This window comes from Rhinichthys klamathensis, unplaced genomic scaffold, assembly GCF_029890125.1.
Source record: "Rhinichthys klamathensis goyatoka isolate OS25496 unplaced genomic scaffold, OSU_Roscu_1.1 h1tg000454l_1, whole genome shotgun sequence".
Taxonomy (NCBI): Eukaryota; Metazoa; Chordata; class Actinopteri; order Cypriniformes; family Leuciscidae; genus Rhinichthys; species Rhinichthys klamathensis.
The window spans coordinates 230,001-247,705 of NW_026606946.1; the positions used below are offsets into that span (position 1 = coordinate 230,001).

At 40.1% G+C, this 17,705-nt stretch overlaps 1 protein-coding gene across 1 annotated transcript in view; it reads right to left on the reverse strand.

The window, feature by feature from the left end:
* Window positions 1-1,350: 1,350 nt before the first annotated feature.
* The window catches only part of rigi (RNA sensor RIG-I), a 62,507-nt gene continuing 46,152 nt past the window's right edge, over window positions 1,351-17,705 (reverse strand). The window contains exons 16-19 of the mRNA XM_056236599.1: window positions 12,112-12,257; window positions 11,872-12,018; window positions 10,974-11,135; window positions 1,351-1,560 (exon numbers count right to left, since the gene is read on the reverse strand). Coding sequence (XP_056092574.1) covers window positions 1,408-1,560; window positions 10,974-11,135; window positions 11,872-12,018; window positions 12,112-12,257 — 608 coding nt within the window. The 3' untranslated portion in view covers window positions 1,351-1,407. The remainder of the gene's footprint in view (window positions 1,561-10,973; window positions 11,136-11,871; window positions 12,019-12,111; window positions 12,258-17,705) is intronic.

Genomic DNA, 17,705 nt, shown 5'->3' on the forward strand with positions numbered 1-17,705 from the left:
CTATCTATCTATCTATCTATCTATCTATCGGTCTATCTATCTATCTATCTATCTATCTATCTATCTATCTATCTATCTATCTATCTATCTATCATGTCTACCTATCTATCTATCTATCTATCTATCTATCTATCATGTCTACCTATCTATCTATCTATCTATCTATCTATCTATCTATCTATCTATCTATCTATCTATCTATCTATCTATCTATCTATCTGTCTATCTATCTATCTATCTATCTATCTATCTATCTATCTATCTATCTATCTATCTATCTATCGGTCTGTCTGTCTATCTGTCTGTCTATCTATCTGTCAATCGGTCTGTCTGTCTGTCAATCTATCGGTCTATCTGTCTGTCTGTCTGTTTGTCTATCTGTCTCTATCTATCTATCTATCGGTCTATCTATCTAACGGTCTATCTGTCTGTCTATCTATCTATCTATCTATCTATCTATCTATCTATCTATCTATCTATCTATCTATCTATCTATCGGTCTATCTGTCTGTCTGTCTGTCTATCCATCCATCCATATAAATATATATATATATCAGTGGTTACAATACAAAAATGGTCCTAAAATAGGTTCCTTTTATTATTTAACATAAAATACTTAATATTTTAATGACATGAATTCTTTTATTTTGATAAGCTTCAGTTGACATAAAATGTATCACATTCATATCAAATAATTTCATTATCAGTTATTTTAAAATAATAGTCATGTCTAATTAATCAGTAGAATTTACCAGGAAAATCGTCCCCTCCAAGTTTAAATTAAAATGTTATAATACACAAAACTGTTGCCTTATTAGACAAGTCATTTGCAATCAAGCTCAACATGTAACGTCAACACAAAGACTAATTGTGATCTATATGTTTGTGTTGGGTTGTAAACAGAAAAATGCTTTTCTTACTTTTGTATTTTGTTTCCAATCCAAATTTAAAAAATTTCTTAAATCAAGATGCATTTACTAAAGTAGTAAAATGACATAAGATATTAAAGTCTTGTTAAAAATTTAAATTTATTGCTTAAAAAAAGCACAATTATCTGCCAATGGGGTGAAAAAAATAATGTTGTTTCTGTTTGAATTAAGATTATTTTTCTTACTCCATTGGCAGATAATTTTGCTTTTTTAAAGCATCAACTCACTTAATTTTGATTAATTCCTCAAGAAAACAGGACTTCATATCTTATGTAATTTTACTCATCTAGTAAATGCATCTTGATTTAAGAATTTTTTTATATTTGGACTGGAAACAAGACAGAAATACTAGGTAAGAAAAGGATTTTTTGCAGTGTGGATTACACAATCAGAGGTTATCAAATAAACAAAGTACTTGGAATTAAAATTTGGAGTGAGATAAGAAGTATTTAAGCTTAGAATGTGTTGTTTGCCGTCCTCAGTCTCTCAGCGGCCATGTTTGAGGCGTGATCTCCTTCATGTCGAACTCTCGGATGGCAAACGTCACTTCACGCCATTTCCTGAAGTAAAACTGCTCTTGAGTGACACGATCCTGCACCACGAAACTCTCGATCTTCAACAGCGGCAGGTCCTGGAGTCACAACACAACAACAATACATGCGTTTATGATCCGATACTGATCATCAGAATCAGCGTTCAACACACTTAAACTTAGAGTCGAATTGGGTTCTGTCAGACCTTTATTTTTTAAATGTTTAAGATTTACATAATATATCTGTTCTTGACGTTTTTTTTTATTTCAGTTTCATCTTCTCAGAATCAGGGTTATTATTTAACTTATACTAATTATACTTATACTAAATAATTATAAAAAATTAACTGAAATAAAATTATGAAAACTTAAATTTATTGTATTTCAGCTGGTTGTCAAGGCACCATTTATAATCACAAGTTCAAGTACTAAAATAACTAAAACTGACAACTAACTAAAAAACTATATAGACATTTAAAAAAAAAGGCAAAATAAATAAAACTTAAAACAAAAACTACACTGACAAATTTAAAAATAAATAAACAAATAAATTAATAAACAGTATAAACACACACAACAAGAATTACAAAAACTTTAACCAAAATGTAAATATTAAAATAAAAACTAATTCAAAATATTAAGAAAAGCCATAATAGTATCTCAATGATAATAACTGAAACTTTTAAATAACTGAAACTTTTTTAAACTGAAAATTTTATTTCAGCTGGGCAACATTTCAAATTTTTGTTTAGTGTGAGTTGCAAGTAGTAAAGTAACTAAAACTATACTGACACGTTAAAAACATATAAAAATTACTAAAACTTTAAAATTAAAATTAAAACAGAAAATACAAAAATAAAGCCTAAATCAAAATATTGGCAAAAACTATAATAGAGTCTTGATGATAATAAAATAACACTGCTGGAAGTCTCTTGCTGGGTATTAGTTTTTGTTTAAGCACAAAAGTAACTAAAACTAAAAACTTTACTGACACATTAAAACACAAATAAAATTCACAAAAACAAGAAAATTACTAACACTTTGAAGTTAAAATGAAATCTAATTCAAAATATCAAAAATATAACAAAAAAAAACATAATACTATCTCAATGACACTATAAAAATAACTCAAACTTATTTTATTTCAGCTAGGCAACAGTTCTAATTTTTTTATTCTAGTTTAGTGTGAGTTACAGTACTAAAGTAACTAAAATTTAATAAAAAATATACAGACACGTTAAAAACTACAAAAACTACAATATTACTAAACCTTAAAAATGAAAACAGAAAATATAAAAATAAAACATAATACAAAATATTAACAAAAACTCTCTCAATGACAGAAAGAAAACAGAGGCAGAAAGAGTTCACAGGTGTGTTACAGAAGCAGAAAGAGTTCACAGGTGTGTTACAGAAGCAGAAAGAGTTCACAGGTGTGTTACAGAAGCAGAAAGAGTTCACAGGTGTGTTACAGAAGCAGAAAGAGTTCACAGGTGTGTTACAGAAGCAGAAAGAGTTCACAGGTGTGTTAGAGAAGCAGAAAGAGTTCACAGGTGTGTTACAGAAGCAGAAAGAGTTCACAGGTGTGTTACAGAAGCAGAAAGAGTTCACAGGTGTGTGACAGAAGCAGAAAGAGTTCACAGGTGTGTAACAGAAGCAGAAAGAGTTCACAGGTGTGTTACAGAAGCAGAAAGAGTTCACAGGTGTGTTACAGAAGCAGAAAGAGTTCACAGGTGTGTTACAGAAGCAGAAAGAGTTCACAGGTGTGTAACAGAAGCAGAAAGAGTTCACAGGTGTGTTACAGAAGCAGAAAGAGTTCACAGGTGTGTGACAGAAGCAGAAAGAGTTCACAGGTGTGTGACAGAAGCAGAAAGAGTTCACAGGTGTGTGACAGAAGCAGAAAGAGTTCACAGGTGTGTGACAGAAGCAGAAAGAGTTCACAGGTGTGTTACAGAAGCAGAAAGAGTTCACAGGTGTGTAACAGAAGCAGAAAGAGTTCACAGGTGTGTAACAGAAGCAGAAAGAGTTCACAGGTGTGTAACAGAAGCAGAAAGAGTTCACAGGTGTGTAACAGAAGCAGAAAGAGTTCACAGGTGTGTTACAGAAGCAGAAAGAGTTCACAGGTGTGTTACAGAAGCAGAAAGAGTTCACAGGTGTGTGACAGAAGCAGAAAGAGTTCACAGGTGTGTTACAGAAGCAGAAAGAGTTCACAGGTGTGTTACAGAAGCAGAAAGAGTTCACAGGTGTGTTACAGAAGCAGAAAGAGTTCACAGGTGTGTAACAGAAGCAGAAAGAGTTCACAGGTGTGTGACAGAAGCAGAAAGAGTTCACAGGTGTGTGACAGAGGCAGAAAGAGTTCACAGGTGTGTAACAGAAGCAGAAAGAGTTCACAGGTGTGTAACAGAAGCAGAAAGAGTTCACAGGTGTGTTACAGAAGCAGAAAGAGTTCACAGGTGTGTTACAGAAGCAGAAAGAGTTCACAGGTGTGTTACAGAAGCAGAAAGAGTTCACAGGTGTGTTACAGAAGCAGAAAGAGTTCACAGGTGTGTTAGAGAAGCAGAAAGAGTTCACAGGTGTGTTACAGAAGCAGAAAGAGTTCACAGGTGTGTAACAGAAGCAGAAAGAGTTCACAGGTGTGTAACAGAAGCAGAAAGAGTTCACAGGTGTGTAACAGAAGCAGAAAGAGTTCACAGGTGTGTTAGAGAAGCAGAAAGAGTTCACAGGTGTGTTAGAGAAGCAGAAAGAGTTCACAGGTGTGTAACAGAAGCAGAAAGAGTTCACAGGTGTGTGACAGAAGCAGAAAGAGTTCACAGGTGTGTTAGAGAAGCAGAAAGAGTTCACAGGTGTGTGACAGAAGCAGAAAGAGTTCACAGGTGTGTAACAGAAGCAGAAAGAGTTCACAGGTGTGTTACAGAAGCAGAAAGAGTTCACAGGTGTGTTAGAGAAGCAGAAAGAGTTCACAGGTGTGTAACAGAAGCAGAAAGAGTTCACAGGTGTGTGACAGAAGCAGAAAGAGTTCACAGGTGTGTAACAGAAGCAGAAAGAGTTCACAGGTGTGTTACAGAAGCAGAAAGAGTTCACAGGTGTGTTACAGAAGCAGAAAGAGTTCACAGGTGTGTAACAGAAGCAGAAAGAGTTCACAGGTGTGTAACAGAAGCAGAAAGAGTTCACAGGTGTGTTACAGAAGCAGAAAGAGTTCACAGGTGTGTAACAGAAGCAGAAAGAGTTCACAGGTGTGTAACAGAAGCAGAAAGAGTTCACAGGTGTGTTACAGAAGCAGAAAGAGTTCACAGGTGTGTAACAGAGGCAGAAAGAGTTCACAGGTGTGTAACAGAAGCAGAAAGAGTTCACAGGTGTGTAACAGAAGCAGAAAGAGTTCACAGGTGTGTAACAGAAGCAGAAAGAGTTCACAGGTGTGTTAGAGAAGCAGAAAGAGTTCACAGGTGTGTAACAGAAGCAGAAAGAGTTCACAGGTGTGTAACAGAAGCAGAAAGAGTTCACAGGTGTGTTACAGAAGCAGAAAGAGTTCACAGGTGTGTAACAGAAGCAGAAAGAGTTCACAGGTGTGTAACAGAAGCAGAAAGAGTTCACAGGTGTGTAACAGAAGCAGAAAGAGTTCACAGGTGTGTTAGAGAAGCAGAAAGAGTTCACAGGTGTGTAACAGAAGCAGAAAGAGTTCACAGGTGTGTTACAGAAGCAGAAAGAGTTCACAGGTGTGTAACAGAAGCAGAAAGAGTTCACAGGTGTGTAACAGAAGCAGAAAGAGTTCACAGGTGTGTAACAGAAGCAGAAAGAGTTCACAGGTGTGTTACAGAAGCAGAAAGAGTTCACAGGTGTGTAACAGAAGCAGAAAGAGTTCACAGGTGTGTAACAGAAGCAGAAAGAGTTCACAGGTGTGTTAGAGAAGCAGAAAGAGTTCACAGGTGTGTAACAGAAGCAGAAAGAGTTCACAGGTGTGTTACAGAAGCAGAAAGAGTTCACAGGTGTGTAACAGAAGCAGAAAGAGTTCACAGGTGTGTTAGAGAAGCAGAAAGAGTTCACAGGTGTGTAACAGAAGCAGAAAGAGTTCACAGGTGTGTTACAGAAGCAGAAAGAGTTCACAGGTGTGTAACAGAAGCAGAAAGAGTTCACAGGTGTGTAACAGAAGCAGAAAGAGTTCACAGGTGTGTTAGAGAAGCAGAAAGAGTTCACAGGTGTGTAACAGAAGCAGAAAGAGTTCACAGGTGTGTTACAGAAGCAGAAAGAGTTCACAGGTGTGTAACAGAAGCAGAAAGAGTTCACAGGTGTGTTAGAGAAGCAGAAAGAGTTCACAGGTGTGTTACAGAAGCAGAAAGAGTTCACAGGTGTGTAACAGAAGCAGAAAGAGTTCACAGGTGTGTTACAGAAGCAGAAAGAGTTCACAGGTGTGTAACAGAGGCAGAAAGAGTTCACAGGTGTGTAACAGAAGCAGAAAGAGTTCACAAGTGTGTAACAGAAGCAGAAAGAGTTCACAGGTGTGTTACAGAAGCAGAAAGAGTTCACAGGTGTGTAACAGAAGCAGAAAGAGTTCACAGGTGTGTAACAGAAGCAGAAAGAGTTCACAGGTGTGTAACAGAAGCAGAAAGAGTTCACAGGTGTGTTACAGAAGCAGAAAGAGTTCACAGGTGTGTAACAGAAGCAGAAAGAGTTCACAGGTGTGTTACAGAAGCAGAAAGAGTTCACAGGTGTGTAACAGAAGCAGAAAGAGTTCACAGGTGTGTAACAGAAGCAGAAAGAGTTCACAGGTGTGTAACAGAAGCAGAAAGAGTTCACAGGTGTGTTACAGAAGCAGAAAGAGTTCACAGGTGTGTAACAGAAGCAGAAAGAGTTCACAGGTGTGTAACAGAAGCAGAAAGAGTTCACAGGTGTGTAACAGAAGCAGAAAGAGTTCACAGGTGTGTAACAGAAGCAGAAAGAGTTCACAGGTGTGTAACAGAAGCAGAAAGAGTTCACAGGTGTGTAACAGAAGCAGAAAGAGTTCACAGGTGTGTAACAGAAGCAGAAAGAGTTCACAGGTGTGTAACAGAGGCAGAAAGAGTTCACAGGTGTGTAACAGAAGCAGAAAGAGTTCACAGGTGTGTAACAGAAGCAGAAAGAGTTCACAGGTGTGTTAGAGAAGCAGAAAGAGTTCACAGGTGTGTAACAGAAGCAGAAAGAGTTCACAGGTGTGTGACAGAAGCAGAAAGAGTTCACAGGTGTGTTACAGAAGCAGAAAGAGTTCACAGGTGTGTAACAGAAGCAGAAAGAGTTCACAGGTGTGTTAGAGAAGCAGAAAGAGTTCACAGGTGTGTAACAGAAGCAGAAAGAGTTCACAGGTGTGTTACAGAAGCAGAAAGAGTTCACAGGTGTGTAACAGAAGCAGAAAGAGTTCACAGGTGTGTAACAGAAGCAGAAAGAGTTCACAGGTGTGTAACAGAAGCAGAAAGAGTTCACAGGTGTGTAACAGAAGCAGAAAGAGTTCACAGGTGTGTTAGAGAAGCAGAAAGAGTTCACAGGTGTGTAACAGAAGCAGAAAGAGTTCACAGGTGTGTTAGAGAAGCAGAAAGAGTTCACAGGTGTGTAACAGAAGCAGAAAGAGTTCACAGGTGTGTAACAGAAGCAGAAAGAGTTCACAGGTGTGTTACAGAAGCAGAAAGAGTTCACAGGTGTGTTACAGAAGCAGAAAGAGTTCACAGGTGTGTTAGAGAAGCAGAAAGAGTTCACAGGTGTGTTACAGAAGCAGAAAGAGTTCACAGGTGTGTAACAGAAGCAGAAAGAGTTCACAGGTGTGTTAGAGAAGCAGAAAGAGTTCACAGGTGTGTTACAGAAGCAGAAAGAGTTCACAGGTGTGTAACAGAAGCAGAAAGAGTTCACAGGTGTGTAACAGAAGCAGAAAGAGTTCACAGGTGTGTAACAGAAGCAGAAAGAGTTCACAGGTGTGTAACAGAAGCAGAAAGAGTTCACAGGTGTGTTAGAGAAGCAGAAAGAGTTCACAGGTGTGTAACAGAAGCAGAAAGAGTTCACAGGTGTGTTACAGAAGCAGAAAGAGTTCACAGGTGTGTAACAGAAGCAGAAAGAGTTCACAGGTGTGTAACAGAAGCAGAAAGAGTTCACAGGTGTGTTAGAGAAGCAGAAAGAGTTCACAGGTGTGTAACAGAAGCAGAAAGAGTTCACAGGTGTGTTACAGAAGCAGAAAGAGTTCACAGGTGTGTAACAGAAGCAGAAAGAGTTCACAGGTGTGTTAGAGAAGCAGAAAGAGTTCACAGGTGTGTAACAGAAGCAGAAAGAGTTCACAGGTGTGTAACAGAAGCAGAAAGAGTTCACAGGTGTGTTAGAGAAGCAGAAAGAGTTCACAGGTGTGTAACAGAAGCAGAAAGAGTTCACAGGTGTGTTACAGAAGCAGAAAGAGTTCACAGGTGTGTAACAGAAGCAGAAAGAGTTCACAGGTGTGTTAGAGAAGCAGAAAGAGTTCACAGGTGTGTTACAGAAGCAGAAAGAGTTCACAGGTGTGTAACAGAAGCAGAAAGAGTTCACAGGTGTGTTACAGAAGCAGAAAGAGTTCACAGGTGTGTAACAGAAGCAGAAAGAGTTCACAGGTGTGTAACAGAAGCAGAAAGAGTTCACAGGTGTGTAACAGAAGCAGAAAGAGTTCACAGGTGTGTTACAGAAGCAGAAAGAGTTCACAGGTGTGTAACAGAAGCAGAAGAAGTTCACAGGTGTGTTACAGAAGCAGAACGAGTTCACAGGTGTGTTAGAGAAGCAGAAAGAGTTCACAGGTGTGTTACAGAAGCAGAAAGAGTTCACAGGTGTGTTACAGAAGCAGAAAGAGTTCACAGGTGTGTAACAGAAGCAGAAAGAGTTCACAGGTGTGTAACAGAAGCAGAAAGAGTTCACAGGTGTGTAACAGAAGCAGAAAGAGTTCACAGGTGTGTTACAGAAGCAGAAAGAGTTCACAGGTGTGTAACAGAAGCAGAAAGAGTTCACAGGTGTGTTACAGAAGCAGAAAGAGTTCACAGGTGTGTTACAGAAGCAGAAAGAGTTCACAGGTGTGTTACAGAAGCAGAAAGAGTTCACAGGTGTGTAACAGAAGCAGAAAGAGTTCACAGGTGTGTAACAGAAGCAGAAAGAGTTCACAGGTGTGTTACAGAAGCAGAAAGAGTTCACAGGTGTGTAACAGAAGCAGAAAGAGTTCACAGGTGTGTAAAAGAAGCAGAAAGAGTTCACAGGTGTGTTACAGAAGCAGAAAGAGTTCACAGGTGTGTTACAGAAGCAGAAAGAGTTCACAGGTGTGTAACAGAAGCAGAAAGAGTTCACAGGTGTGTAACAGAAGCAGAAAGAGTTCACAGGTGTGTGACAGAAGCAGAAAGAGTTCACAGGTGTGTTAGAGAAGCAGAAAGAGTTCACAGGTGTGTTAGAGAAGCAGAAAGAGTTCACAGGTGTGTAACAGAAGCAGAAAGAGTTCACAGGTGTGTAACAGAAGCAGAAAGAGTTCACAGGTGTGTTACAGAAGCAGAAAGAGTTCACAGGTGTGTAACAGAAGCAGAAAGAGTTCACAGGTGTGTAACAGAAGCAGAAAGAGTTCACAGGTGTGTAACAGAAGCAGAAAGAGTTCACAGGTGTGTTACAGAAGCAGAAAGAGTTCACAGGTGTGTTACAGAAGCAGAAAGAGTTCACAGGTGTGTTAGAGAAGCAGAAAGAGTTCACAGGTGTGTAACAGAAGCAGAAAGAGTTCACAGGTGTGTAACAGAAGCAGAAAGAGTTCACAGGTGTGTTAGAGAAGCAGAAAGAGTTCACAGGTGTGTAACAGAAGCAGAAAGAGTTCACAGGTGTGTAACAGAAGCAGAAAGAGTTCACAGGTGTGTTACAGAAGCAGAAAGAGTTCACAGGTGTGTTACAGAAGCAGAAAGAGTTCACAGGTGTGTAACAGAAGCAGAAAGAGTTCACAGGTGTGTTACAGAAGCAGAAAGAGTTCACAGGTGTGTAACAGAAGCAGAAAGAGTTCACAGGTGTGTAACAGAAGCAGAAAGAGTTCACAGGTGTGTAACAGAAGCAGAAAGAGTTCACAGGTGTGTAACAGAAGCAGAAAGAGTTCACAGGTGTGTAACAGAAGCAGAAAGAGTTCACAGGTGTGTAACAGAAGCAGAAAGAGTTCACAGGTGTGTTACAGAAGCAGAAAGAGTTCACAGGTGTGTAACAGAAGCAGAAAGAGTTCACAGGTGTGTAACAGAAGCAGAAAGAGTTCACAGGTGTGTAACAGAAGCAGAAAGAGTTCACAGGTGTGTTACAGAAGCAGAAAGAGTTCACAGGTGTGTAACAGAAGCAGAAAGAGTTCACAGGTGTGTAACAGAAGCAGAAAGAGTTCACAGGTGTGTAACAGAAGCAGAAAGAGTTCACAGGTGTGTAACAGAAGCAGAAAGAGTTCACAGGTGTGTTACAGAAGCAGAAAGAGTTCACAGGTGTGTTACAGAAGCAGAAAGAGTTCACAGGTGTGTTAGAGAAGCAGAAAGAGTTCACAGGTGTGTAACAGAAGCAGAAAGAGTTCACAGGTGTGTAACAGAAGCAGAAAGAGTTCACAGGTGTGTTAGAGAAGCAGAAAGAGTTCACAGGTGTGTAACAGAAGCAGAAAGAGTTCACAGGTGTGTAACAGAAGCAGAAAGAGTTCACAGGTGTGTTACAGAAGCAGAAAGAGTTCACAGGTGTGTTACAGAAGCAGAAAGAGTTCACAGGTGTGTAACAGAAGCAGAAAGAGTTCACAGGTGTGTAACAGAAGCAGAAAGAGTTCACAGGTGTGTAACAGAAGCAGAAAGAGTTCACAGGTGTGTAACAGAAGCAGAAAGAGTTCACAGGTGTGTTACAGAAGCAGAAAGAGTTCACAGGTGTGTAACAGAAGCAGAAAGAGTTCACAGGTGTGTAACAGAAGCAGAAAGAGTTCACAGGTGTGTAACAGAAGCAGAAAGAGTTCACAGGTGTGTTACAGAAGCAGAAAGAGTTCACAGGTGTGTAACAGAAGCAGAAAGAGTTCACAGGTGTGTTACAGAAGCAGAAAGAGTTCACAGGTGTGTAACAGAAGCAGAAAGAGTTCACAGGTGTGTAACAGAAGCAGAAAGAGTTCACAGGTGTGTAACAGAAGCAGAAAGAGTTCACAGGTGTGTTACAGAAGCAGAAAGAGTTCACAGGTGTGTTACAGAAGCAGAAAGAGTTCACAGGTGTGTAACAGAAGCAGAAAGAGTTCACAGGTGTGTAACAGAAGCAGAAAGAGTTCACAGGTGTGTAACAGAAGCAGAAAGAGTTCACAGGTGTGTAACAGAAGCAGAAAGAGTTCACAGGTGTGTAACAGAAGCAGAAAGAGTTCACAGGTGTGTAACAGAAGCAGAAAGAGTTCACAGGTGTGTAACAGAAGCAGAAAGAGTTCACAGGTGTGTAACAGAAGCAGAAAGAGTTCACAGGTGTGTAACAGAAGCAGAAAGAGTTCACAGGTGTGTGACAGAAGCAGAAAGAGTTCACAGGTGTGTTACCTGGATGGTGAGGTAAGAGGCGATGAGGCCCCAGTCGTGTTTGCAGTCGCCACAGAGCATCTTCTTGTTCTTGCTAAAGCCACAGAAGGTTTTTGGTTTCTTATGAGGAAAAGTTGTAAAGCGCTCGAACATGGAGCGATCCAGAGCGATGTGATGAGACTCCTGCGGGACAGAGAGAATGAGAAAGATGATAGACAGACAAACAAACAAAGAAACAGAAACATGGCCCTAAAACGAACACATCCTGAGTAAAACTGGGGACACAAAACAGCTTTTATGGCTCTGAAACGTCGTAACACCATACGTTATAGCATATCCTTAAACTGCCTAAAACCTTTGACATAATAACTTGAATTCCCTATGAGATTTTAAGTTAATATTTTAATAAATTAACATTCACGTGTTTATGGTTCGTTAATGCTGGTTAATCGTCATATGTGACCGCACACGCAGGCAAACAAATTAAGCATTTCATTTTTTGGGGAGTTTTAATTGGGTTGTTTTTATTTTAAAACTATTTATTTAAGGTATAGGGCTGCTTGATTTGATGGTGATTATTCTGCATGTTTTAAGATAAATAATTTAAAAAGCTTGAAGTTTGACTTTTTTAAACGTTTTTTTTTAGATAAGTATTTTAATATTTAATTTTTTTAATATAAGTAGTTTAAAAAGCCTGTGGTTTAAAGTTGAAGTATTTTATTTTATTATTTTGAACTAATTGTTAAAAATGAAGAGAAATATATTATTACTGTTATGAGACAATTGTACTTTCCCCGCTTCACTCATGCAGTGCATTTGTGATTTGATAATCACACACATAACGATTTCACATTTATTTCAATTTATTATGCAGCCCTATGTATTAATTTGATGATTTCTTGAATGATGAAGGCCACACCTGCACGACTCTGAGGTCGTCACTCAAGCATGCAAACTTCTTGCACTTCCCGCAGAGGAGCCGGTAACTGCCTTGATTTTTGGGTTTTTCGGGACTGGCGCTGACGTGATCCCTCCGGGCCTTATCTTCTCTCTGCAACCTGTCCACCTGAACACACACACACACACACACAGATCAAGCGCTGGACGTCACGCAGCAGAGGCGCACTGATGTTTAAAACATCCAGTGAAAGTGCAGAACCTTGTAACTGAGATCATGGAGGCTCTGCAGTTCCACGATCGCCTCCTCCACGATTTTCTCCTTAAACATGTTTATTTTCTCCTTCATAATGCGATCCTTATTACTGGAGATCAGGAAACACCGACTGCCCTGCGCACGACCGCGACCTACACACACACACACACACACACACACACACAGGTTTGTTTTGTTATCCTTGTAGCAATAGGCATAATGATTTTTATACTGGACAAACTGTATTTTCTATACCCTACACTAACCCTAAACCTGCCCATCACACACACACACACACACACACACACACATGCGCACACACACACACACACACACACACACTTGCCCTACCCTTAAACCCACCCATCACACACACAAACTAACCCTACCCCTAAACCCATCACACACACACACACACTAACACTACCCATCACACACACACACACACACACACACACACACACACACACACACACATACCTACTTAACCACAATGTGAGGACGTATGACTGGGAACCCTACCTTTAGGGACACCCCTTTCTGAAGGGTCTAGAGACAAAAGAAAGACATGACTGCACTTCTGGAGAAGCTGTCATCACACTTATCACTTGATTTTATTAATAAAAGTCTTCCTTAAAGACCTGACATTTTGCCTTCACTTTAGGGACAGTATTTTTTATGTCCATTTTGGGGACATTAAACACAAACTCTGATCAAGTCATACTTTGAGGACCATGGTGATACACAGACTCTGGTTAAGTCATACTTTGAGGACCATGGTGATACACAGATTCTGGTAAAGGTATAATATCAGGACTTTGTTGAGATGGTATATATTTAGTGAGTAAACAGTTTTTTATTTTTATTTTTATTTCGTCAAGATCACAGAAAATGGGTAGCCAACATTTTTGTCTGATTTGTAGCTTGAGATGAAGTGTCCTTCACTGCTCAGTTGGGGAATGACAATTAACATTCAGAAATATTATTCATTTGACTGTATTTGATTGATTGACTATCAGAGAGAACCAAAGATGGAACTGAAGACAATAGTGTCATTATTCAGCTCAATTCTATTTCAACTGTAAAACAGCTCTACAGAAGTCATTTAATAATTGCTGAAATTTTACAAGTTATGTGCCTGAAGTAGAGGTCAGCACAGGCTTTAAACTTAAGCCCAAACCCGGCCCGTACCCGAAATCATTTAACCTGACCCGAACATTACGGTTATATTTTAAGCCTGAGCCCGACCCAAACCCGAGGTCCGTTTCTCAGTAAATTGCTTTTTTTTTGTGCAATATGCTGTATTTTATGATTGCTTGCCACGATAATTAAAAAAATAAGCTACATGTACAAACACCGTTTCACCAAGGCACATCGGCCCCTCATCAGTCAGCACACAAGAAAAAAAAGAGAAAAAGCACAGAACTTACTAATTACGAAACTTTGATGAGGTTGAAAAGGTGAAACAGTCATAAATTCCCCTGGAACCCAAACATTAAACTTCATAAAGTTTGCGCAGTTGCACAACTATTTACACAAATATAGCCTATCCTTCTCAGTCCGAGTTATGAATGAAGGGAACAGCATCGCGAGCTGATGTTTCAGCGCATCCTCTGACTGCGTGTTGTGACTGAAATTGTGTGTGCGGGAGCACATGCACAAAAAAGTTTTGTAAAATGATATATGATAAAATAAAAATGATTCATATATCATTTTACAAAATTGTTTTGTTTGTTATTTCGATCACATCACAATCAGAGGAGGACGGCTGAAACTGCACACATCTACTTTCTCTCTCGCGTGATCGTATAATTACGATCACAACACAGCAAGCAGCCGAGCACACGGCACGCAAACTAATATATATATATATAGCCTAAATAGTTTTTCTAAGACCACGGCCTGCATCCCTCTAGTTAATTTAGCATCGACTGCAAAATAATCATTATCACAAAAACATCTTGAGTCTTTGGCTACTCACTGGTAGCCTGGTTCTACCAGACTCTCGTACATTTCATTTGTACAGAGAGTCTGGCCTCGCTCCATTGAGAAACGTTTACTTCCTTGTAGGCGGGTTCTCTGTTAAAGTTCAAAACTATTGGATCTGCCCAGCGTCACTCAGGATCTGCCATAGCCAATCGCTAACGTGTGGTCGTGACGTATGTCATGCGCCGTAACCGGCTGGAAACAACAAGTCCGAATTCCATATTCATAAATCTAAATATCTAAATGCTAAACCTCTCTTTCTTATATTTGTGAAAGAATTTTAAAAATACCTCTTTTCAATTAAGTTGTCTGAGAACAAAAAAAGCCTTAAAAACATTAACTGTTTGTAATTATTTTCCTTTTTCAGTGTCATGTAATTCTCTTAACTTGTTCATGTTTATTTTATATTATCCTCCTACTGTTTTATTTTTGTTTTGTTTTTATTATTATTTTTTGTTTGTTTTTGTATTATGTTTTCTGTTATTACTTGTGTATTGTTTTAAGCAATAAAAAAACAAGTCCGAATGATCAGAGGATTATGTTTAGAATAAGATGTCTGTCAACGAGAGCTGCATGTTTTGTTCATCGAATTTAAGAGTTCAAGGAACAATTCTAAATTCTAAATGTTTATTTGACACTAAGGACAGTGATGTATTCAGTCAACTGTCGAAGCTGGGTGTAATCATTAACAATACGCCGCTGCGGTCGTTTCGGATCTGCCGCAAATGCTGTACAGTGATCATCGTGCACGCCGAGCTGCCCAGCACCAACTCCTAACCTTTCTGCCTCCCTCACTTGGTCCTCCATTAGTGCAACAAGAGGAGACGACAACAACTATCGGCTTTGCATCCTATCGTTCGCCTTAGCTAACTCATTCACCACTAGCGGAGTGAGCTGGAAAATTAAACTTTTCCCGAACCCCTTGGGGAGGAGGGCCACAACATCATGGCCACCAACAACACTTAGCAAACATTGATCTTGCTCCGGCTTTAACTTCTGGATATTCGGCAGTTTTGCAACAACGGACCGAATAGATTTTCTCACGTCTTTCTCCGCTGCCATTACTGAACTCCAACTCAAACTGACGCGCTACATCAACGTCATCGTTCTCAGCCACTCCCTCTGTTCGCTGATTGGACCGGTAAAAAAATTATTTCTGGAAACCAAAGTCTACAGCACAATCCCAGACGTAGTACTGAAGGAAAATAAAATTGAGCGGAAGTGCGTAGGAGGGCGGAGCCAGGCTAACTCACTGGGGCTTTAACACATTAGTCATGTTCTTCTGTAAAGTGTAGTAATTGTCCAAAAAACAAACAAAAAAAACACACACTTCAATTAAATGACTCTTTGGGGACTTGATAGACACACACACACTCCGATTAAATGACTCTTTGGGGACTTGAGAGACACACACACTCCGATTAAATGACTCTTTGGGGACTTGAGAGACACACACACTCCGATTAAATGACTCTTTGGGGACTTGAGAGACACACACACTCCGATTAAATGATTCTTTGGGGACTTGAGAGACACACACACACTCCGATTAAATGACTCTTTGGGGACTTGAGAGACACACACACTCCGATTAAATGACTCTTTGGGGACTTGAGAGACACACACACACTCCGATTAAATGACTCTTTGGGGACTTGAGAGACACACACACTCCGATTAAATGACTCTTTGGGGACTTGAGAGACACACACACACACTCCGATTAAATGACTCTTTGGGGACTTGAGAGACACACACACACACTCTGATTAAATGATTCTTTGGGGACTTGAGAGACACACACACTCCGATTAAATGACTCTTTGGGGACTTGAGAGACACACACACACACACACACACTCCGATTAAATGACTCTTTGGGGACTTGAGAGACACACACACTCCGATTAAATGACTCTTTGGGGACTTGAGAGACACACACACTCCGATTAAATGACTCTTTCGGGACTTGAGAGACACACACTCCAAGTAAATGACTCTTTGGGGACTTGAGAGACACACACACTCCGATTAAATGACTCTTTGGGGACTCGAGTGACACACACTCCAATTAAATGACTCTTTAATATTAACAGTCTTGAACACATTGTGTTGAAAGTACACATTGCAGTTAATGACAGAAATTCAAAAACATAAAAAAAAAAAAAAAGAACAATGAAAAATCAATTAACTTGGAGGTGGGAATGATTCTCAGTGCACAACCATCCTCGATATTTCCTCCATCCACCCATCAAAATCTCTACCTCCTCCTTTACCTTCACTCCTCCCTCTTTACCTTCACTCCTCCCTCTTTTCAACCTCTTTACCTTCACTCCTCCCTCTTTTCCATCCTCTTTACCTTCACTCCTCCCCATTTTCTCCCTCTTTACCTTCACTCCTCCCTCTTTTCCATCCTCTTTACCTTCACTCCTCCCCCATTTTCTCCCTCTTTACCTTCACTCCTCCCTCTTTTCCATCCTCTTTACCTTCACTCCTCCCTCTTTTCTCCCTCTTTACCTTCACTCCTCCCTCTTTTCCATCCTCTTTACCTTCACTCCTCCCCCATTTTCTCCCTCTTTACCTTCACTCCTCCCTCTTTTCCATCCTCTTTACCTTCACTCCTCCCTCTTTTCTCCCTCTTTACCTTCACTCCTCCCTCTTTTCCATCCTCTTTACCTTCACTCCTCCCCCATTTTCTCCCTCTTTACCTTCAATCCTCCCTCTTTTCCATCCTCTTTACCTTTACTCCTCCCTCTTTTCAACCTGTTTACCTTCACTCCTCCCTCTTTTCAACCTGTTTACCTTCACTCCTCCCTCTTTTCCATCCTCTTTACCTTCACTCCTCCCCATTTCCTCCCTCTTTACCTTCACTCCTCCCTCTTTCATCCTTTACATTAGCTGTGTTGGACATGGGCTGTGGCTGGATGTAACCGATCGGTGAGAGTTGCCGTGTGGAGGCGGGAGGAGCTGAAAACTGAGACGTGAGTTTGACTCTTTCTGCTTCCCGTAGTGACGCTTGCGCTGTGTTTGCATACTTTACCACAGCTGAAGTGGAATAAATGCATTATTTGCCAAATACACCGATATTTCAGAGACATTTTGATTCAATACATGTACTGCTTAATACAGCGTCTGTTTGTACAAGAATATAGTTCAACATAAGCCTAAATCCCAATGAAGTGGGGTCTACATTGTATCAGTTTTATTTTGATAACCATGACAATATAACATCGCGACTACATGAAAAGAGCTTTCACTGTTATAAAAAACAGATTTGTGCGGTGGATTCGGCAAATCGTGGATCAGTTGTGTCGTCATCAGAGCTCGTGAGTCGCTCTGGAGAAACTGCTCTGGCTGAGTCCTGCTCTCGAATCGCTCTCGCCGTACTCTGAGACCATACGTCACAGTCACGGGGCGTCGCTGTCTGAAGCCGTACACAAGCTCTAACCGTCATGCACTGCTCAAGTCAGCCGTCTGTGCAGCGCTGTCCAACAAGTTCAACAAGCATAAAGCTCTCCTCCCTCTTTACATCATCTTTATATTCTCCTCCCTCTTTACATCCCCTTTACATTCTCCTCCCTCTTTACATCTTTTACATTCTCTCCTCCCTCTTT